The sequence below is a fragment of the Eucyclogobius newberryi genome, unplaced genomic scaffold (assembly GCF_026437365.1).
Source record: "Eucyclogobius newberryi isolate DKJ021-1_F unplaced genomic scaffold, fEucNew1.0.hap1 SCAF_11, whole genome shotgun sequence".
Classification (NCBI taxonomy): domain Eukaryota; kingdom Metazoa; phylum Chordata; class Actinopteri; order Gobiiformes; family Gobiidae; genus Eucyclogobius; species Eucyclogobius newberryi.
The window spans coordinates 30,901,272-30,920,411 of record NW_027315735.1 but is presented as its reverse complement, the minus strand read 5'-3'; the positions used below and the strand labels follow the sequence as shown (position 1 = coordinate 30,920,411).

The following is a 19,140-nucleotide window of genomic DNA, read 5'->3' as shown; positions in this document are numbered from 1 at the left end:
TTATGTGTCAAACGATCATTTCTGGAGCGTGGCTTGTCACATTTCTCTCTTTTCTCTGCTTGTTTCCCTGCAGGTCGTCCCTCTCGTTGAGTTTGTGCCTGAACGTTACACGGCGGCGGTGGGATTTCTATCCCCACGCGCCTGTTTGGAAGAGGGCTCTACCGCAAGACAAACCACCGCATCACGACTGCTCTCTGTTACTTTTTATGCTGGGGAAAAAAAAAGCAGTTCACTCACGTTTGTCTGAAAAGCACACAGATTGTTTAAAAAAGAAGTTAAAAAAAAAAAGAACACACGACACACACAGTATATCTCACGATATTTGTGTTGCATCTCGACTGTAGAGCGTAGAAAGAGTTGCCAAACATTTTAGACTAGCGCCGACAACAAACCGTACGTCGATGTTGAGACTGTTTTAGCCATTTTTATATCGGAGAAACAAAAGGACTGATGCATGCGTCATCTCAGGATGTCTGTCGTAGTGAACCTTCTTTATGCTTGAGGAAAAACAAGAAAAAAACATACTTTCCATGTAACTAAGGGCTCTTTTCGATTTTAAAAGCATGAATGAGTGTGGATCTTTTGCCGTTACACCCGACTACAATAGCTGCCAAACTCTCTCAACCTCAGATCACCGGTGTTGTGCTGAGAAATGAACCCCCCGTCAGTTTGTTTTGTCTCCTTTGAGTTACGTTGTGCTGTCGCGTGCCACTCTGCGCTCCATATATATTATGGTTTGTGTTTAGGTGCATCTCCTGGTCCAGAGTCTCTCCACAGTTCAGGCTTTGTCGATTCAAGAAATAATCGTTAAGCGGTCCACACGCAGGTTCCTGAACGTGCCACGAGCTGAGAAAAGACGTTTTTACGACTCAAATTGAGCCGCGATTGCACGAAATATGACGCGGAAAGTCTGCGAATTCAGTGCATTTGACAAATACGTGGTTTTTGTCCGTAAATGTGCTCCGCCGGGCTCTTCCAAAGGCTTCACTTCAGCTTTATCCGGGTCAAATTCAGTAAAAATCGTGACTTTTGCGTCCTAAACAAGCCAGTCGGACGAATAACCGCTCGACTAATTGCAATCAGCAACATGATCGTTAGTTGCGGCCATGATGAGAATCTTCACACCCTCGATTAGTTTTTGCTGAGGTACTTTTCAGAGGATCGGACTTACTGCGTTGTACTGCGACAATCGGGACGTGTTTTGCTCAAGTCAATCTCAAAGTCAATGAGAGACAAGTCCAAAGTCAAGTCCCAGGTTCAAGTCCTTTCAAGTGTTTGTACCAAATTATCGAATACAATCTGTATTTTGGTCATTTCTATGACTTCTGTCAACTGTCTCACTTAAAAAGAAAGAAAGAAAGAGTCACAGATGAAGAAGTGGAGTCGTCTCAAGTCGGCTCCAGGTCCAAGTCGAGTCCCGAAGCCTTGGTCCATTTAATCGTTAAAACAGCGACTCGAGTCCGACTTCAGTCCGAAACGCGACTCGTAAATCCGGTCTTCGTCCGTCTTCCCACGACTCAAAAATCCCACAACGTACAATTTAGAGAGTCGCAGGGTCCTTCGATTCGACACAATACACGGCTCACGACACGATGATATCAGGATTTTGCAATGCGTGCGATAATCGATATATTGCTCACGATATTCTACGATACATCACTATTTTTAATACATTTTAACTTTGTCAAAAAACCTGCACAAACTCAAAATGAAAACACTATTCGATGTGATACGCGGCTCACGATACGACATCATCACGATTTTGCGATAATCGATATATTGCGCACGATAATCATCACGATTCTTTACACAACCCGATACATTTTAACAACATTTTTCTTTGCTAAACCACGACCTGCACAAACTCAGAATGAAAATGAAATAGAATCATTTTAATCATCAAAATATAATTCAAAATAAAATAATTCAAGTTCAAAAATGACTCATGGCGATACAGCAGCCCCACGATATCGATACTGTATCACCAAATTTAATATCACGATATATCGATATTTTGGCACGCCTCTGGCACAATTACATGTTACAATTTAGATTTAGGTTTAAAAATGGACTCGAAAAACACTCAATTCTGGCCAAAAATTTACACAGCTGCAGCGTCGCGATTCCTATTCATCCTTAATGTGCAAGTTACCGTGGTTATTCTGCTCGTCGTCGTCAGTAATGAGGCGTTTAACACTTTCTCCGACTCAAAGACAGACATTCTCCGACTCTTAAACTCCCTTTTGTCCTTCGCTTCTCAGCACGACACCGAAGCGACCGCCTCTGCTGCTGAACTCCACACACTCGTCACCGTGAAGTGTGAGCGTTTCTTTTTACCGTCGGTGCAACAAAACAAAAAAAAAAACGAAACCCGAACAAAATCAAAACAGCCGTCTCCCGAAACGTCTCTGAATGCTCTGTACGTTACTGCGGGTCTCGTTTTGAATGTACGCTCGTCTGAATATATCTCCTACCGTGACCGTGACATCTATATTTTTCTATTCCGTGCGTGGGGAACGTGTACTGTGCAGTGCTGATGCCTTATGACCAATAAACAAGCTCTTCTTCGGCCTCAAACCACTGAACGTGTCGAGTCTTTTTCAACGGAACAGCGATCAGTCATATTGTGGTGAATTTGATGTTAATTTGCATTTATTTGGCTTTATTTCATGTCCTGTAGAACCACGAGACATGTTGAGATCATAACTTATGTACAACTACGTCCTAATGGAGCAGAAAAATAAGTTTATTAAGAGAAAAGTGTTGGTAAATGTCTCAAAAGCAGAAGAATAATGGTTACGCAGAATAAAAGACATTAACGGGATGAATAAATACTAAAATACATTGAATCAACTACGTATATCTGTGCAGATTACCGGCTAGTTTGATTAGTTTAGAGTGCGACTCATTTGATTCTTGTTAAGTTTAAGGTAAAATATATGTTTTTAAAATGATTGGGACCAACAGTGGACAGTGCGGAGGTTCAGTTACATTTTCTGAGAAACTATTTAACAAGGGTTTGTAGAGTGGCCAAAACTGTGGGAGAAGTAAGAGTAAAGTTACTTCGAAAAGTACTTGTCTGGATGTAACTGAACTGAACATATTAATAAGCTAAAACAAAAGATCTAATTTTGAATTGAGGTAAATGTAATCTGAAGGACAATAAAATGAATTAAAAAAATAAATAATAAAATAAATAAAAAAATTAAATCAAAATATGGTATTCAAAAGTCAAACCATAAAAATTGTGAAAAACTAAATGATATCCAATTAGTGGCCTACACTACATTTTTTAAAGTTAATGAGTAAATTAGTAGGTACTACCCACGTCTATTGTTTAAAGGTGCACTGAGTCACTTTTCTCGTGGGTGGTGATACTGAGATGTTACTGCTTTGCCTGTCATGTTCCACAAAATGGCATTAAACATATCAAACTCACATTTATGTGTTTAATGGCACAGCATACTTCATGCGTTCTTGCTGTGCCAGAAAAGTTAAATAATTCACATTTAAAAAAAACGTATTAACGCTAGATTCATCACACCATTAAGAGTATATTGTATTTTCTTATATTGATCTTGACATAAACCAACATGAGTCTAATGATGGTAGAAAAGTTTGAAGCCTTTATTTACAAAATAACCTAAAAACAACCCTCAGGTGTATTGCATATTCCTGTTTACAGTGTGTCATGCTGCAAAAACAAAAGAGTGAGCTGTTAAACCTTTATATTATCCTAATTTATGAACAAATCTGCACAAACGTCAGCCTGCAACTCAACACAAGTCCAACACCTCCTTTATCAAACATGTCAACACATGCGGCTCAAAAACGCAGAGTGGAATATTAATCAAGAAAAACAAACTAAATATTTAAAAGCAAAGCGGTTTCCAAAGAATAAAAGTGTTTCCTTCTATTATTACTACCCTAAAAAGCTACAAACAAAATGAATTGCACTCTCTAAACAGGAGTAGTTGTGGTGCGACGTCGGAGCAGCTCAATCTTATCCAGGGTCAATTTGAAGGCTTTGGTTTTGCTCCATTTAAAATATAGTCTCAAAGAACCTGTCAAAAGTTGGGACACATCCGTTTTCGGCTCAGAATACCTCAACTTTTCATTAAATTCAGATTTTCCTTATTTATATTACAGTGAAATCGACCTGTTATACCAAACTATGGATTAAGAAGAACTAAAAATGGACAAAACCAGGGGCAAAAACTGTCCCTCTGAACTCATGGTGTGACTGGGACAAACCCGGGAGCAAACGAGGATTGACCCGGGACTGAAAGAGGCCTACACGCATTTATTATGAAGAGCTGATTTGGAACAGGAATAAAACTCGGTTCAAATTAAAACAAAATCATAAACGACATGGACAAGTCTTGCAGGACCTCAAAAAACACCATTTTGAAAAACAAAAACAAACACACACGTCCAAATGTTTGAAGAGAACGGTTCACTTCGGATACTGGAAGAGCACAATTTTCAAGGTGTGAAACCCACAGGTACAATAGTGCTAGCGTGTTTAACATCATGCTACATTATTACTTATTCCCCCCCATATATCTGATCAAACGATAGCTCGATCTGCATGAACAACAAAGAAAACAAACAGTACTTTGCATGTAAAGAAGACATTCACGGGGCACTCCACTTCCCACTGCAAAATGAAGGAGCTTTCTGACGTGTTTTAATAAATTAGCGTTTCTTTAAAAGATATTATTAGCTTGGCTGAACTTGGCGGCAGAAGTGGCGACGATGAGACAGAACCACACAATGTAAAAAAATAGCAAATATTCAGAAGGCAACAGAGAAGAGAGAGGGAGGGAGAAAGAGGCGTGGAGTGACATTTGAGCTTTCCTTATAAAATCAGGTTAGAGTTTTAAAGTGCAAAAATCTACAGAACATTTCAGGAAAACTAAAATCCACGTCATTTTTTTTTCCTCAAGCAATTCGAACTGAACCGACCATCAAAGCTGCTTCTCGGGAATAAAAAGACTAGACTCCCAAACACAGGCCTTAAATTGACCTAAACACGTGGATGTTTCCCCCTATGTTTATCCGTCACGTTTGGGGCTCGGCGTGGATTGTTGTCATGGCGATGGAGGATGGAGCGAGATCAGGTGGGAGGTCACGACTGCTGCTTGTTGGCTTCCTCCTCGTAGGCGTTTCCCGTCCCGTTCTGGACGTAGGCGGAGCCGGAGCCGAGCCCGTACAAGTGGCCGCAGTACTTGGCATCGTCGATGTGATCCTCAAAGAACATCTGAGAAGAGCACACGTGTAAGTGGTTGTACAGTATGAATGCTCAGAAATTAACATCACCATTTTAAAGATAAATCAAACTGTTTTTTTTTGCTTAAAACTTGCTTAAAGACATGTTTGTGAGTCAGTGTTATTTGTGTATTTGGTGTGGACAGTGCGTGTTAATGATCACACACACTCTTTCACTCACACACAGTGGACGTGGAAGTCAGAAGGGAACATGAGAGCCACACGATGAGAGACACTGACATAATGTGTCAGGATTATAAAGGCCCAAATTATTGTGGTTAACAATAATATCTATTGTTTCAGGCTTCACAGAATCACTTAAATCAGGAAGCAGTCATTTGCCTCAAGTCCATGAACTAAACTAGCTTAAAGTTTAAAAATGGAAATAATCAACTGACTTGTCATGTTCTGGAGTCAAAGAGATATTGATCATTTCTTAACAATAGGTTTTATTGTTCACTGTCAGCATCCCAGATTTAATCAGACTCAGCCCTGGTCAGATCAGGCGTTTAAGCTCTCCACTTTGTGGTGGTAAGTACTTCCAAAGCTACAGCTGCCCTGAGGCAGACTGACAGAAGTGTGGCTGCCAATCTGTGCCTCCAACCACCACCAAACACTCATAACTCATGCTTTATACACAGAAGTGTGGGAAGTGTCTTGCCTAAGGACAATATGCACTAGTCAGAGCTGAACAGTTACAATTTATGGCCTCTTCTAGGTCAAGCATGAACACTAGCCCCTAGATCCTAGCTCCTAGTTCCTAGCTCCTAGCTCCTAGATCCTAGCTCACCTCTCTCATCTTAAAGAAAGCCATTCCTGTGAGTAAAGAGTCCGAGCCGGCCTGATGCTGAGGCCCGATCCTCTCCAGCTCCAGCTGCTCCGCCACTTCCTGCAAACCGCCCTGAAACACAGCAGTGAAACACAACCACAGTCAGTTATACACGACCTCACAGTGAGGAAGGAGGAGCGTCTGGCTCAAGGACACAACAGCACACACCGGTTGGAGCTGGGATTGAATTACCAACCTCTGGATACCACCAATAATGGCCTACTCCATGTTCACTGCCACACACTGACTAATATATAATGTTGTACAAAAACAATAGTTATCTGAGGCGTTTCCTTAGTAACGAGGCAACACCAGCGCCATGATAGAAGCAGAGCCACAGAGCCACATGTCGCTCATCGTCTGCTGCGTCAGGATTGGACCGACTCTCTGACAAAAGACACAGGTTTTTCTCCCCTGGTCACGTCTTCTCACCTTTAGATTTTTACAGCTCTTCATGAGGTACTTGACGTCGTAGATCACCGGGAAATACAAACGCAGAATCTCAAAGAAGTCCACCTCTTCCTCGGGCAGGTTTGCGTTGGACAGAATTTTGATGAGGTATCCGAAGTCATACCCACTGCAAACAAACACGATTTAAAGTCATAAAACTCAAATGTAGCAAGAGCAGAAAGTCACTCATGTAATTGTAGCTTATATATGTCGGTGTAATCCCTCATTCGTCCAGGCGTGTTCCATAGTAGAAAAAGCTTCAGTTGTAGTCATCTGGACTCAGTTAGAAAAAAATAGACGTTTCGACTCTCATCCAAGAGTCATTGTCAATAAAAGAATTTAGATCGAGAACTCCGATATTAATACTGTTCTGTGGTAAGACCCGCCCATTGGGCGGAGCCTTCCTGAAGTAGAAAGAGTTGTTTGTTTCAACAGAAACTTCCCCCTTGTATCTACCGAGCTAGCCTATTCAGAATTTTAATGGGCTATTAGAATCCTCTTTGTCTTTGTGAGACCCTGGCTCACCCACCCTGAGTACCTGATTAGCATCTAAATGTCCTGGTCCTGGTCCTCTACCTTTCCAGGGGTTCAGTATACCATTATAGATACCAGGTGCTGGTATAGATACCAGATGCCAAAGTCCACACCCTCCTCGAGGACACGACCACATACGAACGCTTGAAAAGAGATCCGACCAGTGGCTACAAGAAGAAAGTGATAGACTGTTTACAAAGGCTGGAAAAAGAGGAAGCGATAGACCGGCCTCTGTATTACAGACTGTATCCTGGTGAAGCCATGCCCTGCATTTATGGCCTTCCAAAAATACACAAAAAGGATGTTCCACTCAGACCAATAGTGTGCAGCACAGATTCCATCACTTACAATGTGGCCAAGCATTTAACAACTATATTGGCTCCGCTTGTGGGGAATTCGGAACATCATGTGGAAAACACGCACAACTTTGTGGATAAAGTGAAACATCTCCAACTGGACCCAGATGACCTCATGGTTTCATATGATGTTGTGTCCCTGTTCACCTGCATCCCGACCTCTGATGCAGTAGCAGCGGTGAGGATCAGACTGCAGGAAGACACCACCCTACAGGAAAGGACCAAACTGACACCTGAACACATATGTAAACTGTTGGACATCTGTCTGAACACCACTTACTTTCAATTCCGGGGACAATTTTACAGACAGATTCATGGCTGTGCCATGGGCTCGCCCGTCTCTCCCATAGTGGCCAACCTGTACATGGAGCACTTTGAGAAGAAGGCACTGGCCTCTTTCTCAGGCATAGCCCCAAAACTGTGGCTTCGCTATGTCGATGATACTTTTGTAACAATCAAGAAACAAGAGCTGGAAACCTTCTCTGATCACATCAATGCTGTGGACCCACATATCAGGTTTACAAGAGAAGACGCTAAGGAGAATCGCTTGGCCTTTCTTGATTGTTCCACGATCAGAGGAGAGGACGGGAAACTCCAAATAGAAGTATATAGGAAACCTACACACACGGACCAGTATCTGCTCTTTGGTTCCAACCACCCACTACAGCACAAGCTGAGTGTGATCAGAACCTTACAATACAGAGCTCAAGGTGTGCCCACCAGCTCAGAGGGCAAGAAGAAAGAGGAAAAACATGTCCGAAATGCCCTCTCAGCCTGTGGTTACCCCGCTTGGGCCCTCAACAGAGTGAAGAGAACCAAGAAGCAGGACAAAAGGGAAACTGAACAGAGAAGGAAGGGTGTTTCTATCCCTTATGTGTCTGGCCTGTCGGAAAAACTGCAGAGAATTTTTAGACAACACGAAGTCCCTGTTTATTTTAAACCAGGAAACACTTTAAGACAAAAACTGGTTCATCCTAAGGACAAGTTGCCGACTCAAAAACAGAGCAATGTAGTTTATTCGATCCAATGCAGTGAAGAAAGCTGTAAAGAACGTTACATAGGTGAGACGAAACAGCCTCTACACAAGAGGCTTTATCAGCACAGAAGAAATACAAGTTCAGGACCACAGAGTGCCGTGCATCTCCATCTTGAAGCCTCTAATCACTCGTTTGAAGACGGTGAGGTGAAGGTTTTAAGCAGGGAGAAAAGATGGTTTAAAAGAGGAGTCAAGGAAGCTATTTTTGTTAAAAAAGAAAGACCTTCTTTAAACAGGAATGGAGGGCTAAGATTCAATCTTCCTGGTATCTATAATGGAGTACTGAACCCCTGGAAAGGTAGAGGACCAGGACCAGGACATTTAGATGCTAATCAGGTACTCAGGGTGGTTGAGCCAGGGTCTCACAAAGACAAAGAGGATTCTAATAGCCCATTAAAATTCTGAATAGGCTCGGTAGATACAAGGGGGGAGTTTCTGTTGAAACAAACAACTCTTTCTACTTCAGGAAGGCTCCGCCCAATGGGCGGGTCTTACCACAGAACAGTATTAATATCGGAGTTCTCGATCTAAATTCTTTTATTGACAATGACTCTTGGCTGAGAGTCGAAACGTCTATTTTTTCTAACTGAGTCCAGATGACTACAACTGAAGCTTTTTCTATGTAGCTTATATACCAAATTATTATGTAAAAACTTGTTTGTTCTGATCATCTTATATCTATAATATTTGTCCCAAAAAATTCTCTCTAGTCTTCTTTTAGACCTGGTTTAGTCTCCTTTTAGACCTGGTTTGGTCTCCTTTTAGACCTGGTTTGGTCTCCTTTTAGACCTAATTTAGCCTCCTTTTAGCCCTGGTTTAGCCTCCTTTTAGCCCTGGTTTAGCCTCCTTTTAGCCCTGGTTTAGCCTCCTTTTAGCCCTGGTTTAGCCTCCTTTTAGCCCTGGTTCAGCCTCTTTTTACCCTGGTTCAGCCTCTTTTTGCCCTGGTTCAGCCTCTTTTAGCCCTGGTTCAGCCTCTTTTAGCCCTGGTTTAGCCTCCTTTTAGCCCTGGTTCAGCCTCCTTTGAGCTCTGGTTCAGCCTCTTTTAGCCCTGGTTTAGCCTCCTTTTAGCCCTGGTTCAGCCTCTTTTAGCCCTGGTTCAGCCTCTTTTAGCCCTGGTTCAGCCTCTTTTAGCCCTGGTTTAGCCTCCTTTTAGCCCTGGTTTAGCCTCCTTTTAGCCCTGGTTCAGCCTCCTTTTAGCCCTGGTTTAGCCTCCTTTTAGCCCTGGTTTAGCCTCCTTTTAGCCCTGGTTCAGCCTCCTTTTAGCCCTGGTTCAGCCTCCTTTTAGCCCTGGTTTAGCCTCCTTTTAGCCCTGGTTCAGCCTCCTTTTAGCCCTGGTTTAGCCTCCTTTTAGCCCTGGTTTAGCCTCCTTTTAGCCCTGGTTCAGCCTCCTTTTAGCCCTGGTTCAGCCTCCTTTTAGCCCTGGTTTAGCCTCCTTTTAGCCCTGGTTTAGCCTCCTTTTAGCCCTGGTTCAGCCTCCTTTAGCCCTGGTTCAGCCTCCTTTTAGCCCTGGTTCAGCCTCCTTTTAGCCCTGGTTCAGCCTCCTTTGAGCCCTGGTTCAGCCTCTTTTAGCCCTGGTTTAGCCTCTTTTAGCCCTGGTTCAGCCTCCTTTTAGCCCTGGTTCAGCCTCCTTTTAGCCCTGGTTCAGCCTCTTATAGCCTTGGTTCAGCCTCTTTTAGCCCTGGTTCAGCCTCTTTTAGCCCTGGTTTGGTCTCCTTTTAGCCCTGGTTCAGCCTCTTTTAGCCCTGGTTCAGCCTCTTTTAGCCCTGGTTCAGCCACTTTTAGCCCTGGTTTAGCCTCCTTTTAGCCCTGGTTCAGCCTCCTTTTAGCCCTGGTTCAGCCTCCTTTGAGCCCTGGTTCAGCCTCCTTTAGCCCTGGTTCAGCCTCCTTTTAGCCCTGGTTCAGCCTCCTTTTAGCCCTGGTTCAGCCTCCTTTTAACCCTGGTTCAGCCTCCTTTTAGCCCTGGTTCAGCCTCCTTTTAGCCCTGGTTCAGCCTCTTTTAGCCCTGGTTCAGCCTCTTTTAGCCCTGGTTCAGCCTCTTTTAGCCCTGGTTTAGCCTCATTTGAGCCCTGGTTCAGCCTCCTTTGAGCCCTGGTTCAGCCTCCTTTGAGCCCTGGTTCAGCCTCCTTTAGCCCTGGTTCAGCCTCCTTTTAGCCCTGGTTCAGCCTCCTTTTAGCCCTGGTTCAGCCTCCTTTTAGCCCTGGTTCAGCCTCCTTTTAGCCCTGGTTCAGCCTCCTTTGAGCCCTGGTTCAGCCTCTTTTAGCCCTGGTTCAGCCTCTTTTAGCCCTGGTTCAGCCTCCTTTTAGCCCTGGTTCAGCCTCTTTTTAGCCCTGGTTCAGCCTCCTTTTAGCCCTGGTTCAGCCTCCTTTTAGCCCTGGTTCAGCCTCCTTTTAGCCCTGGTTTAGCCTCCTTTTAGCCCTGGTTCAGCCTCCTTTTAGCCCTGGTTCAGCCTCCTTTTAGCCCTGGTTCAGCCTCCTTTTAGCCCTGGTTCGGTCTCCTTTTAGACCTGGTTTGGTCTCCTTTTAGACCTGGTTTAGCCTCTTTTAGCCCTGGTTCAGCCTCTTTTAGCCCTGGTTCAGCCTCTTTTAGCCCTGGTTCAGCCTCTTTTAGCCCTGGTTCAGCCTCCTTTAGCCCTGGTTCAGCCTCCTTTTAGCCCTGGTTCAGCCTCTTTTAGCCCTGGTTTAGCCTCCTTTTAGCCCTGGTTCAGCCTCCTTTGAGCCCTGGTTCAGCCTCTTTTAGCCCTGGTTCAGCCTCTTTTAGCCCTGGTTTAGCCTCCTTTTAGCCCTGGTTCAGCCTCTTTTAGCCCTGGTTCAGCCTCTTTTAGCCCTGGTTCAGCCTCCTTTTAGCCCTGGTTTAGCCTCCTTTTAGCCCTGGTTTAGCCTCCTTTTAGCCCTGGTTTAGCCTCTTTTAGCCCTGGTTCAGCCTCCTTTTAGCCCTGGTTCGGCCTCTTTTAGACCTGGTTTGGTCTCCTTTTAGACCTGGTTTAGCCTCTTTTAGCCCTGGTTTAGCCTCTTTTAGCCCTGGTTCAGCCTCCTTTGAGCCCTGGTTCAGCCTCCTTTGAGCCCTGGTTCAGCCTCCTTTGAGCCCTGGTTCAGCCTCCTTTGAGCCCTGGTTCAGCCTCCTTTGAGCCCTGGTTCAGCCTCCTTTTAGCCCTGGTTCAGCCTCCTTTTAGCCCTGGTTCAGCCTCCTTTTAGCCCTGGTTCAGCCTCCTTTGAGCCCTGGTTCAGCCTCTTTTAGCCCTGGTTCAGCCTCTTATAGCCTTGGTTCAGCCTCTTTTAGCCCTGGTTTAGCCTCCTTTTAGCCCTGGTTTGGTCTCCTTTTAGCCCTGGTTCAGCCTCTTTTAGCCCTGGTTCAGCCTCTTTTAGCCCTGGTTCAGCCTCTTTTAGCCCTGGTTTAGCCTCCTTTTAGCCCTGGTTCAGCCTCCTTTTAGCCCTGGTTCAGCCTCCTTTTAGCCCTGGTTCAGCCTCCTTTGAGCCCTGGTTCAGCCTCCTTTAGCCCTGGTTCAGCCTCCTTTTAGCCCTGGTTCAGCCTCTTTTAGCCCTGGTTCAGCCTCTTTTAGCCCTGGTTTAGCCTCCTTTTAGCCCTGGTTCAGCCTCCTTTGAGCCCTGGTTCAGCCTCTTTTAGCCCTGGTTCAGCCTCTTTTAGCCCTGGTTTAGCCTCTTTTAGCCCTGGTTTAGCCTCCTTTTAGCCCTGGTTCAGCCTCCTTTGAGCCCTGGTTCAGCCTCTTTTAGCCCTGGTTCAGCCTCTTTTAGCCCTGGTTTAGCCTCTTTTAGCCCTGGTTTAGCCTCCTTTTAGCCCTGGTTCAGCCTCTTTTAGCCCTGGTTTAGCCTCCTTTTAGCCCTGGTTTAGCCTCCTTTTAGCCCTGGTTTAGCCTCCTTTTAGCCCTGGTTCAGCCTCCTTTTAGCCCTGGTTTAGCCTCTTTTAGCCCTGGTTTAGCCTCTTTTAGCCCTGGTTTAGCCTCTTTTAGCCCTGGTTTAGCCTCTTTTAGCCCTGGTTCAGCCTCTTTTAGCACTGGTTCAGCCTCCTTTTAGCCCTGGTTCAGCCTCCTTTTAGCCTTGGTTCAGCCTCCTTTTAGCACTGGTTCAGCCTCCTTTGAGCCCTGGTTCAGCCTCCTTTAGCCCTGGTTCAGCCTCCTTTTAGCCCTGGTTCAGCCTCCTTTTAGCCCTGGTTTAGCCTCCTTTTAGCCCTGGTTCAGCCTCCTTTAGCCCTGGTTCAGCCTCCTTTGAGCCCTGGTTCAGCCTCCTTTTAGCCCTGGTTCAGCCTCCTTTTAGCCCTGGTTCAGCCTCTTATAGCCTTGGTTCAGCCTCTTTTAGCCCTGGTTTAGCCTCTTTTAGCCCTGGTTTGGTCTCCTTTTAGCCCTGGTTCAGCCTCTTTTAGCCCTGGTTCAGCCTCTTTTAGCCCTGGTTCAGCCTCTTTTAGCCCTGGTTTAGCCTCCTTTTAGCCCTGGTTCAGCCTCCTTTTAGCCCTGGTTCAGCCTCCTTTGAGCCCTGGTTCAGCCTCCTTTAGCCCTGGTTCAGCCTCCTTTTAGCCCTGGTTCAGCCTCCTTTTAACCCTGGTTCAGCCTCCTTTTAGCCCTGGTTCAGCCTCCTTTTAGCCCTGGTTCAGCCTCTTTTAGCCCTGGTTCAGCCTCTTTTAGCCCTGGTTTAGCCTCCTTTGAGCCCTGGTTCAGCCTCCTTTTAGCCCTGGTTCAGCCTCCTTTTAGCCCTGGTTCGGTCTCCTTTTAGACCTGGTTTGGTCTCCTTTTAGACCTGGTTTAGCCTCTTTTAGCCCTGGTTCAGCCTCTTTTAGCCCTGGTTCAGCCTCCTTTAGCCCTGGTTCAGCCTCCTTTTAGCCCTGGTTCAGCCTCTTTTAGCCCTGGTTTAGCCTCCTTTTAGCCCTGGTTCAGCCTCCTTTGAGCCCTGGTTCAGCCTCTTTTAGCCCTGGTTCAGCCTCTTTTAGCCCTGGTTTAGCCTCCTTTTAGCCCTGGTTCAGCCTCTTTTAGCCCTGGTTCAGCCTCTTTTAGCCCTGGTTCAGCCTCCTTTTAGCCCTGGTTTAGCCTCCTTTTAGCCCTGGTTTAGCCTCTTTTAGCCCTGGTTCAGCCTCCTTTTAGCCCTGGTTCAGCCTCCTTTTAGCCCTGGTTCAGCCTCTTTTAGCCCTGGTTCGGCCTCTTTTAGACCTGGTTTGGTCTCCTTTTAGACCTGGTTTAGCCTCTTTTAGCCCTGGTTCAGCCTCCTTTGAGCCCTGGTTCAGCCTCCTTTTAGCCCTGGTTCAGCCTCCTTTTAGCCCTGGTTCAGCCTCTTTTAGCCCTGGTTCAGCCTCTTATAGCCTTGGTTCAGCCTCTTTTAGCCCTGGTTTAGCCTCTTTTAGCCCTGGTTTGGTCTCCTTTTAGCCCTGGTTCAGCCTCTTTTAGCCCTGGTTCAGCCTCTTTTAGCCCTGGTTCAGCCTCTTTTAGCCCTGGTTTAGCCTCCTTTTAGCCCTGGTTCAGCCTCCTTTTAGCCCTGGTTCAGCCTCCTTTGAGCCCTGGTTCAGCCTCCTTTGAGCCCTGGTTCAGCCTCCTTTAGCCCTGGTTCAGCCTCCTTTTAGCCCTGGTTCAGCCTCTTTTAGCCCTGGTTTAGCCTCCTTTTAGCCCTGGTTCAGCCTCCTTTGAGCCCTGGTTCAGCCTCTTTTAGCCCTGGTTCAGCCTCTTTTAGCCCTGGTTTAGCCTCTTTTAGCCCTGGTTTAGCCTCCTTTTAGCCCTGGTTCAGCCTCTTTTAGCCCTGGTTTAGCCTCCTTTTAGCCCTGGTTTAGCCTCCTTTTAGCCCTGGTTCAGCCTCCTTTTAGCCCTGGTTTAGCCTCTTTTAGCCCTGGTTTAGCCTCTTTTAGCCCTGGTTTAGCCTCTTTTAGCCCTGGTTTAGCCTCTTTTAGCCCTGGTTCAGCCTCTTTTAGCACTGGTTCAGCCTCCTTTTAGCCCTGGTTCAGCCTCCTTTTAGCCTTGGTTCAGCCTCCTTTTAGCACTGGTTCAGCCTCCTTTTAGCCTTGGTTCAGCCTCTTTTAGCCCTGGTTTAGCCTCTTTTAGCCCTGGTTCGGTCTCCTTTTAGCCCTGGTTCAGCCTCTTTTAGCCCTGGTTCAGCCTCTTTTAGCCCTGGTTCAGCCTCCTTTTTAGCCCTGGTTCAGCCTCCTTTTAGCCCTGGTTCAGCCTCCTTTTTAGCCCTGGTTCAGCCTCCTTTTTAGCCCTGGTTCAGCCTCCTTTTTAGCCCTGGTTCAGCCTCCTTTTTAGCCCTGGTTCAGCCTCCTTTTAGCTCTGGTTCAGCCTCTTTTAGCCCTGGTTCAGCCTCTTTTAGCCCTGGTTCAGCCTCCTTTTAGCCCTGGTTCAGCCTCCTTTTAGCTCTGGTTCAGCCTCTTTTAGCCCTGGTTCAGCCTCCTTTTAGCCCTGGTTCAGCCTCCTTTTAGCTCTGGTTCAGCCTCTTTTAGCCCTGGTTCAGCCTCCTTTTAGCCCTGGTTCAGCCTCCTTTTAGCCCTGGTTCAGCCTCTTTTAGCCCTGGTTTAGACTCTTTTAGCCCTGGTTCAGCCTCCTTTTAGCCCTGGTTCAGCCTCTTTTAGCCCTGGTTTAGCCTCCTTTTAGCCCTGGTTTAGCCTCCTTTTAGCCCTGGTTCAGCCTCCTTTTAGCCCTGGTTTAGCCTCTTTTAGCCCTGGTTTAGCCTCTTTTAGCCCTGGTTTAGCCTCTTTTAGCCCTGGTTTAGGCTCTTTTAGCCCTGGTTTAGCCTCTTTTAGCCCTGGTTCAGCCTCTTTTAGCACTGGTTCAGCCTCCTTTTAGCCCTGGTTCAGCCTCCTTTTAGCCTTGGTTCAGCCTCCTTTTAGCACTGGTTCAGCCTCCTTTTAGCCTTGGTTCAGCCTCTTTTAGCCCTGGTTTAGCCTCTTTTAGCCCTGGTTCGGTCTCCTTTTAGCCCTGGTTCAGCCTCTTTTAGCCCTGGTTCAGCCTCTTTTAGCCCTGGTTCAGCCTCCTTTTTAGCCCTGGTTCAGCCTCCTTTTTAGCCCTGGTTCAGCCTCCTTTTTAGCCCTGGTTCAGCCTCCTTTTTAGCCCTGGTTCAGCCTCCTTTTAGCTCTGGTTCAGCCTCTTTTAGCCCTGGTTCAGCCTCTTTTAGCCCTGGTTCAGCCTCCTTTTAGCCCTGGTTCAGCCTCCTTTTAGCTCTGGTTCAGCCTCTTTTAGCCCTGGTTCAGCCTCCTTTTAGCCCTGGTTCAGCCTCCTTTTAGCTCTGGTTCAGCCTCTTTTAGCCCTGGTTCAGCCTCCTTTTAGCCCTGGTTCAGCCTCCTTTTAGCCCTGGTTCAGCCTCTTTTAGCCCTGGTTTAGACTCTTTTAGCCCTGGTTTAGCCTCTTGTACAGTCCGTGTCACCTGTGAAAGGAAAGCCACTTGACTCCGTCGCACAGCACGACTCCAGACGTCATCAGCAGCTCAGCGAAGTACAAGGTCTCGATTCCCTCGTCCTCGTGCTTCTTAAACTGAATCCCTGAAGTGGTGAGGAGCTCGATGGAGTCCTGCGCGTACATGTCCTCTCTGACAGGAAACAAAACTGTCACAAAAGAAGCTCACAAGAGTCACAAAAGAAGCTATGAGTTATGAAAAGGAGCAAATACGAGACACAAATTCCATGAAATGAGACCAAGAATTCCTTAAAACACATTGATTTCCTTTTGATTGTTAAAATATTCAGTATTTTCCGTAAAAGCAGTGGTTGATAGTGTTGTGATCATCTAATTCAAATGTAATGTACCGATATTATTGTATATTGTACTGATATTGAGACAAGTTTGTGGCATTATTACAAAAAAAGTATTTCTCGAGAAGGTTATCATCATATTGCAGGTCATATCTAGAGATCTATGAGGATTAAGGCTGGAACAAACTATTATTTTTGTAGTCGTCTAGTCAAATAATTACTTCTATTGCACATTAAGACTTTTAACATACATTATCAACCAAATAAAGGGTGAAATGTGCTGACCGAAAGCTTCTATATAGAGAATATTTGGTGTTTTATTGATACAAATCTGAAATTGTTTGGTCTTTTTTGACATTTTGACTTAATCATGCTAAAGTCGTTGTTATAAAAATGGGTTTGAGACTCTTTATTTCCAAATCCAATTACAAATTTCAGAAAACAACTAAAAGAGTCCAGACGAGTTGATTTGAACAGCCCTGATTGAGTGGATTGTGTAGATTGTGGCTCATTTCTGTCGTTAAAGCCTGGACGGACTAAAAAAAAAGACTAAACTAACACGGAAAGAGACGAAACGTGAGAAGAGGAAGAGGAAAAGTGGCACAAAAGAACAAAAAAAGCAAGTACAAATAATATAAAAGCCGATATGAAGCCGCTTTATACATATACACATCGTCAATTAAACGATTATTGCAAATGTTCTCTTTTTTCAATCACATCCGGACGGTCCTGAATGATACGCTCAAGATGATCGGCCGCGGAATCGAGTCTTCCACAGGTTTGAGGAAGCAAAATATATAAGAATAACAGATCTGCGAGTTTTATCAAATGTAGAAACCGAGACAAAGCGCGAGACGTTTCAGTTCTTCAGGATTTAAAGGGTTTCCACTGGGATATTTGAGGCCCAAAGAGGAGGATTATGGATGTAAAGTCAAGCGATTATTCTTTCGATTCATAGATTTGTTGTTTAGAATGCGACAGGCCAGTGAATTTGAGCGTTATTCCTCAATTTTACCCAGATAAAGCTGAACTTAATCCATTTGAGGACGTCCTGGTGGAGGATATGTTCAGACAAAAGGGTGTTTTCATTCAAAACAGTAGATTCCTGCTCGGTCTGAGTAATAAAACCTCTTCTCTCAGCTCATGGCGTGTTTTAGTGTCTGTGTATTGACCCGTTAGCGATTATTCAATTACTTATTCTTCGCTGCCAACTGTTTCCATCATCGATTAGTTGCGATTCATCGATTAAACTTACATTACGTGACACAAGAAGCATTTATTTCAAACAATTCAACTGCATTTGTGGCGTTTACGTTCCGACACAAACTCCAGTCATTCGTTTGGGATTTTTTACAATTCAACCCGCACAAAACAGGACTCCGACGCCCTCGACAACCGCGTCTTACGTGAGGTTGAATTTGAAGTTGAACTGCCACGTGGACGTCCCGGGGGGATATTCGCCCTGCTCGTTCATAAAGGTGAGTCCGAGCTGGATGATCTTGAGCAGGTCCACGTTGCAGCGCAGTAACTGGTACTGATAGTCGGCGTTACTCCTGAACTCGCCGATGGGCCGCGCCACCACGCCGGGAAACTCTGTGTCCTGCGAAGAGACGCCGCCAAACGCCGTTATTCTGACTTCTGACTTACCGCGCGACACACAAGGAGCCAGGACTTATCAGGTGCACATTCTTTTTGCACTGGTTTTTTGTTATTTCAATGAAGTGTGATAAGATCTGTGCTTCAAACAAATGAGTAATTTCTATGACAAATGATTGCTACAAAGTAATAATGACTAAAGGGTTTGTGTTTGAGGCCGCTCACGTTCTACAAAGATAAAGTGGGATTCTCCTGCTTTTGAGCTTTGTGTCAGTGGCATTAAGTAGTTTCAATATAATCGTACATCGTGGTGTTTTAATGTGGCAGTGTATTGTTGACACGTGAATATTAGGTGATGTTTTGTTGTATAAGTGCAAGTGTGAGATGCTCATTTAGCGACTGCTCGACTTTCTGGGGATCCATACATTTGGAAATATGATTAGTTTGTCTTGTACAGCTTCTTGTGGAACACAAATACGCCTTCAAGTCAATTAAGACACACACATTTCTTCTTATTGTGTCAAAATGGGTTGTATAAGTGTCACAAATGGAGACATATATAATGACAGCCTCAGTCAATAAAACTCTGTTTGTTTGTTTGTTTGTTGCATTAATATCTGGTCAGTCATCCATAAAATGGCCTGAATCGGAACAAACATTCAATGGAAGTGTTGAACAGAAATACCTGAGGACAACATGACATTTGACTGACCTGAAGAGAGCTCATGCATTAGGAAAGCTGAATGAACTTAAAGCAAGTCCATACCATAGCAATGTAGTTGTATTTGCGGATGACATGTCTGATCCTCTTCAGCTCCTCCTCCAGGTTGTTGGCCCAAACCTCACATATTCTTTGGCTGTGATCCACAGTAGCTGCGGGCATAGTGCCACTGCAAGCACAGAAACACCCCCATCAGAGCTGTAGTATGTCCTGATGAGGCGCAGGACAGTGACACTGATGTAAACACATGCACAGATGCAGTGTAAAGGACATTAGCTGCTCTCTCCTTTAGCTCAGCTGCAGCAGAACTACCCTAGGCTCCATGAAGCCTCAGTCACAATGGGACATGTTCCATGCACATGTCATGCAGCTCTGGACATGTGCAGAAAGGGCACCGCAGACCCAGGACCCGCAGGACCCGCAGGACTCGGCGTCACTTGCATGTTTTGTGCAGCTGGAGCCTCGTAAACTTAAACTTACCGTTCCCGGACCCGCGACTGAGTGTTTGAAGCGATTACAATGTTAAAACTTCAGCTTTCTCCACGTTCAAGTGTCAGGGGCTTTCCGCCAACTTTGAAATACTTTATATTCTGAAATGTGCATCGGTGTCACCCTACAGCTGCCATCATCGTTTAGCCTACAACACAACGTCACCACGCACAGGGTGAACGCCACC

General features: G+C 45.4%; 1 protein-coding gene across 2 annotated transcripts; it reads right to left on the bottom strand.

Moving 5' to 3' along the window:
• Window positions 1–3,603: 3,603 nt before the first annotated feature.
• Window positions 3,604–19,135, bottom strand: cnot7 (CCR4-NOT transcription complex, subunit 7). Of its 2 annotated transcripts, XM_072439892.1 has the most exons (7): window positions 18,945–19,135; window positions 18,510–18,633; window positions 17,554–17,747; window positions 15,823–15,984; window positions 6,533–6,677; window positions 6,062–6,172; window positions 3,604–5,263 (listed from the first exon to the last, which is right to left on the bottom strand). In XM_072439892.1, exons 2-7 carry the CDS (start codon window positions 18,624–18,626, stop codon window positions 5,132–5,134), a joined length of 861 nt encoding a protein of 286 aa, XP_072295993.1. In that variant the 5' UTR covers window positions 18,627–18,633; window positions 18,945–19,135; the 3' UTR covers window positions 3,604–5,131. The 2 variants fall into 2 exon arrangements, with proteins under 2 accessions (XP_072295993.1, XP_072295994.1); XM_072439893.1 differs by lacking the exon at window positions 18,945–19,135 and having other exon boundaries at window positions 18,456–18,633.
• Window positions 19,136–19,140: the final 5 nt, after the last annotated feature.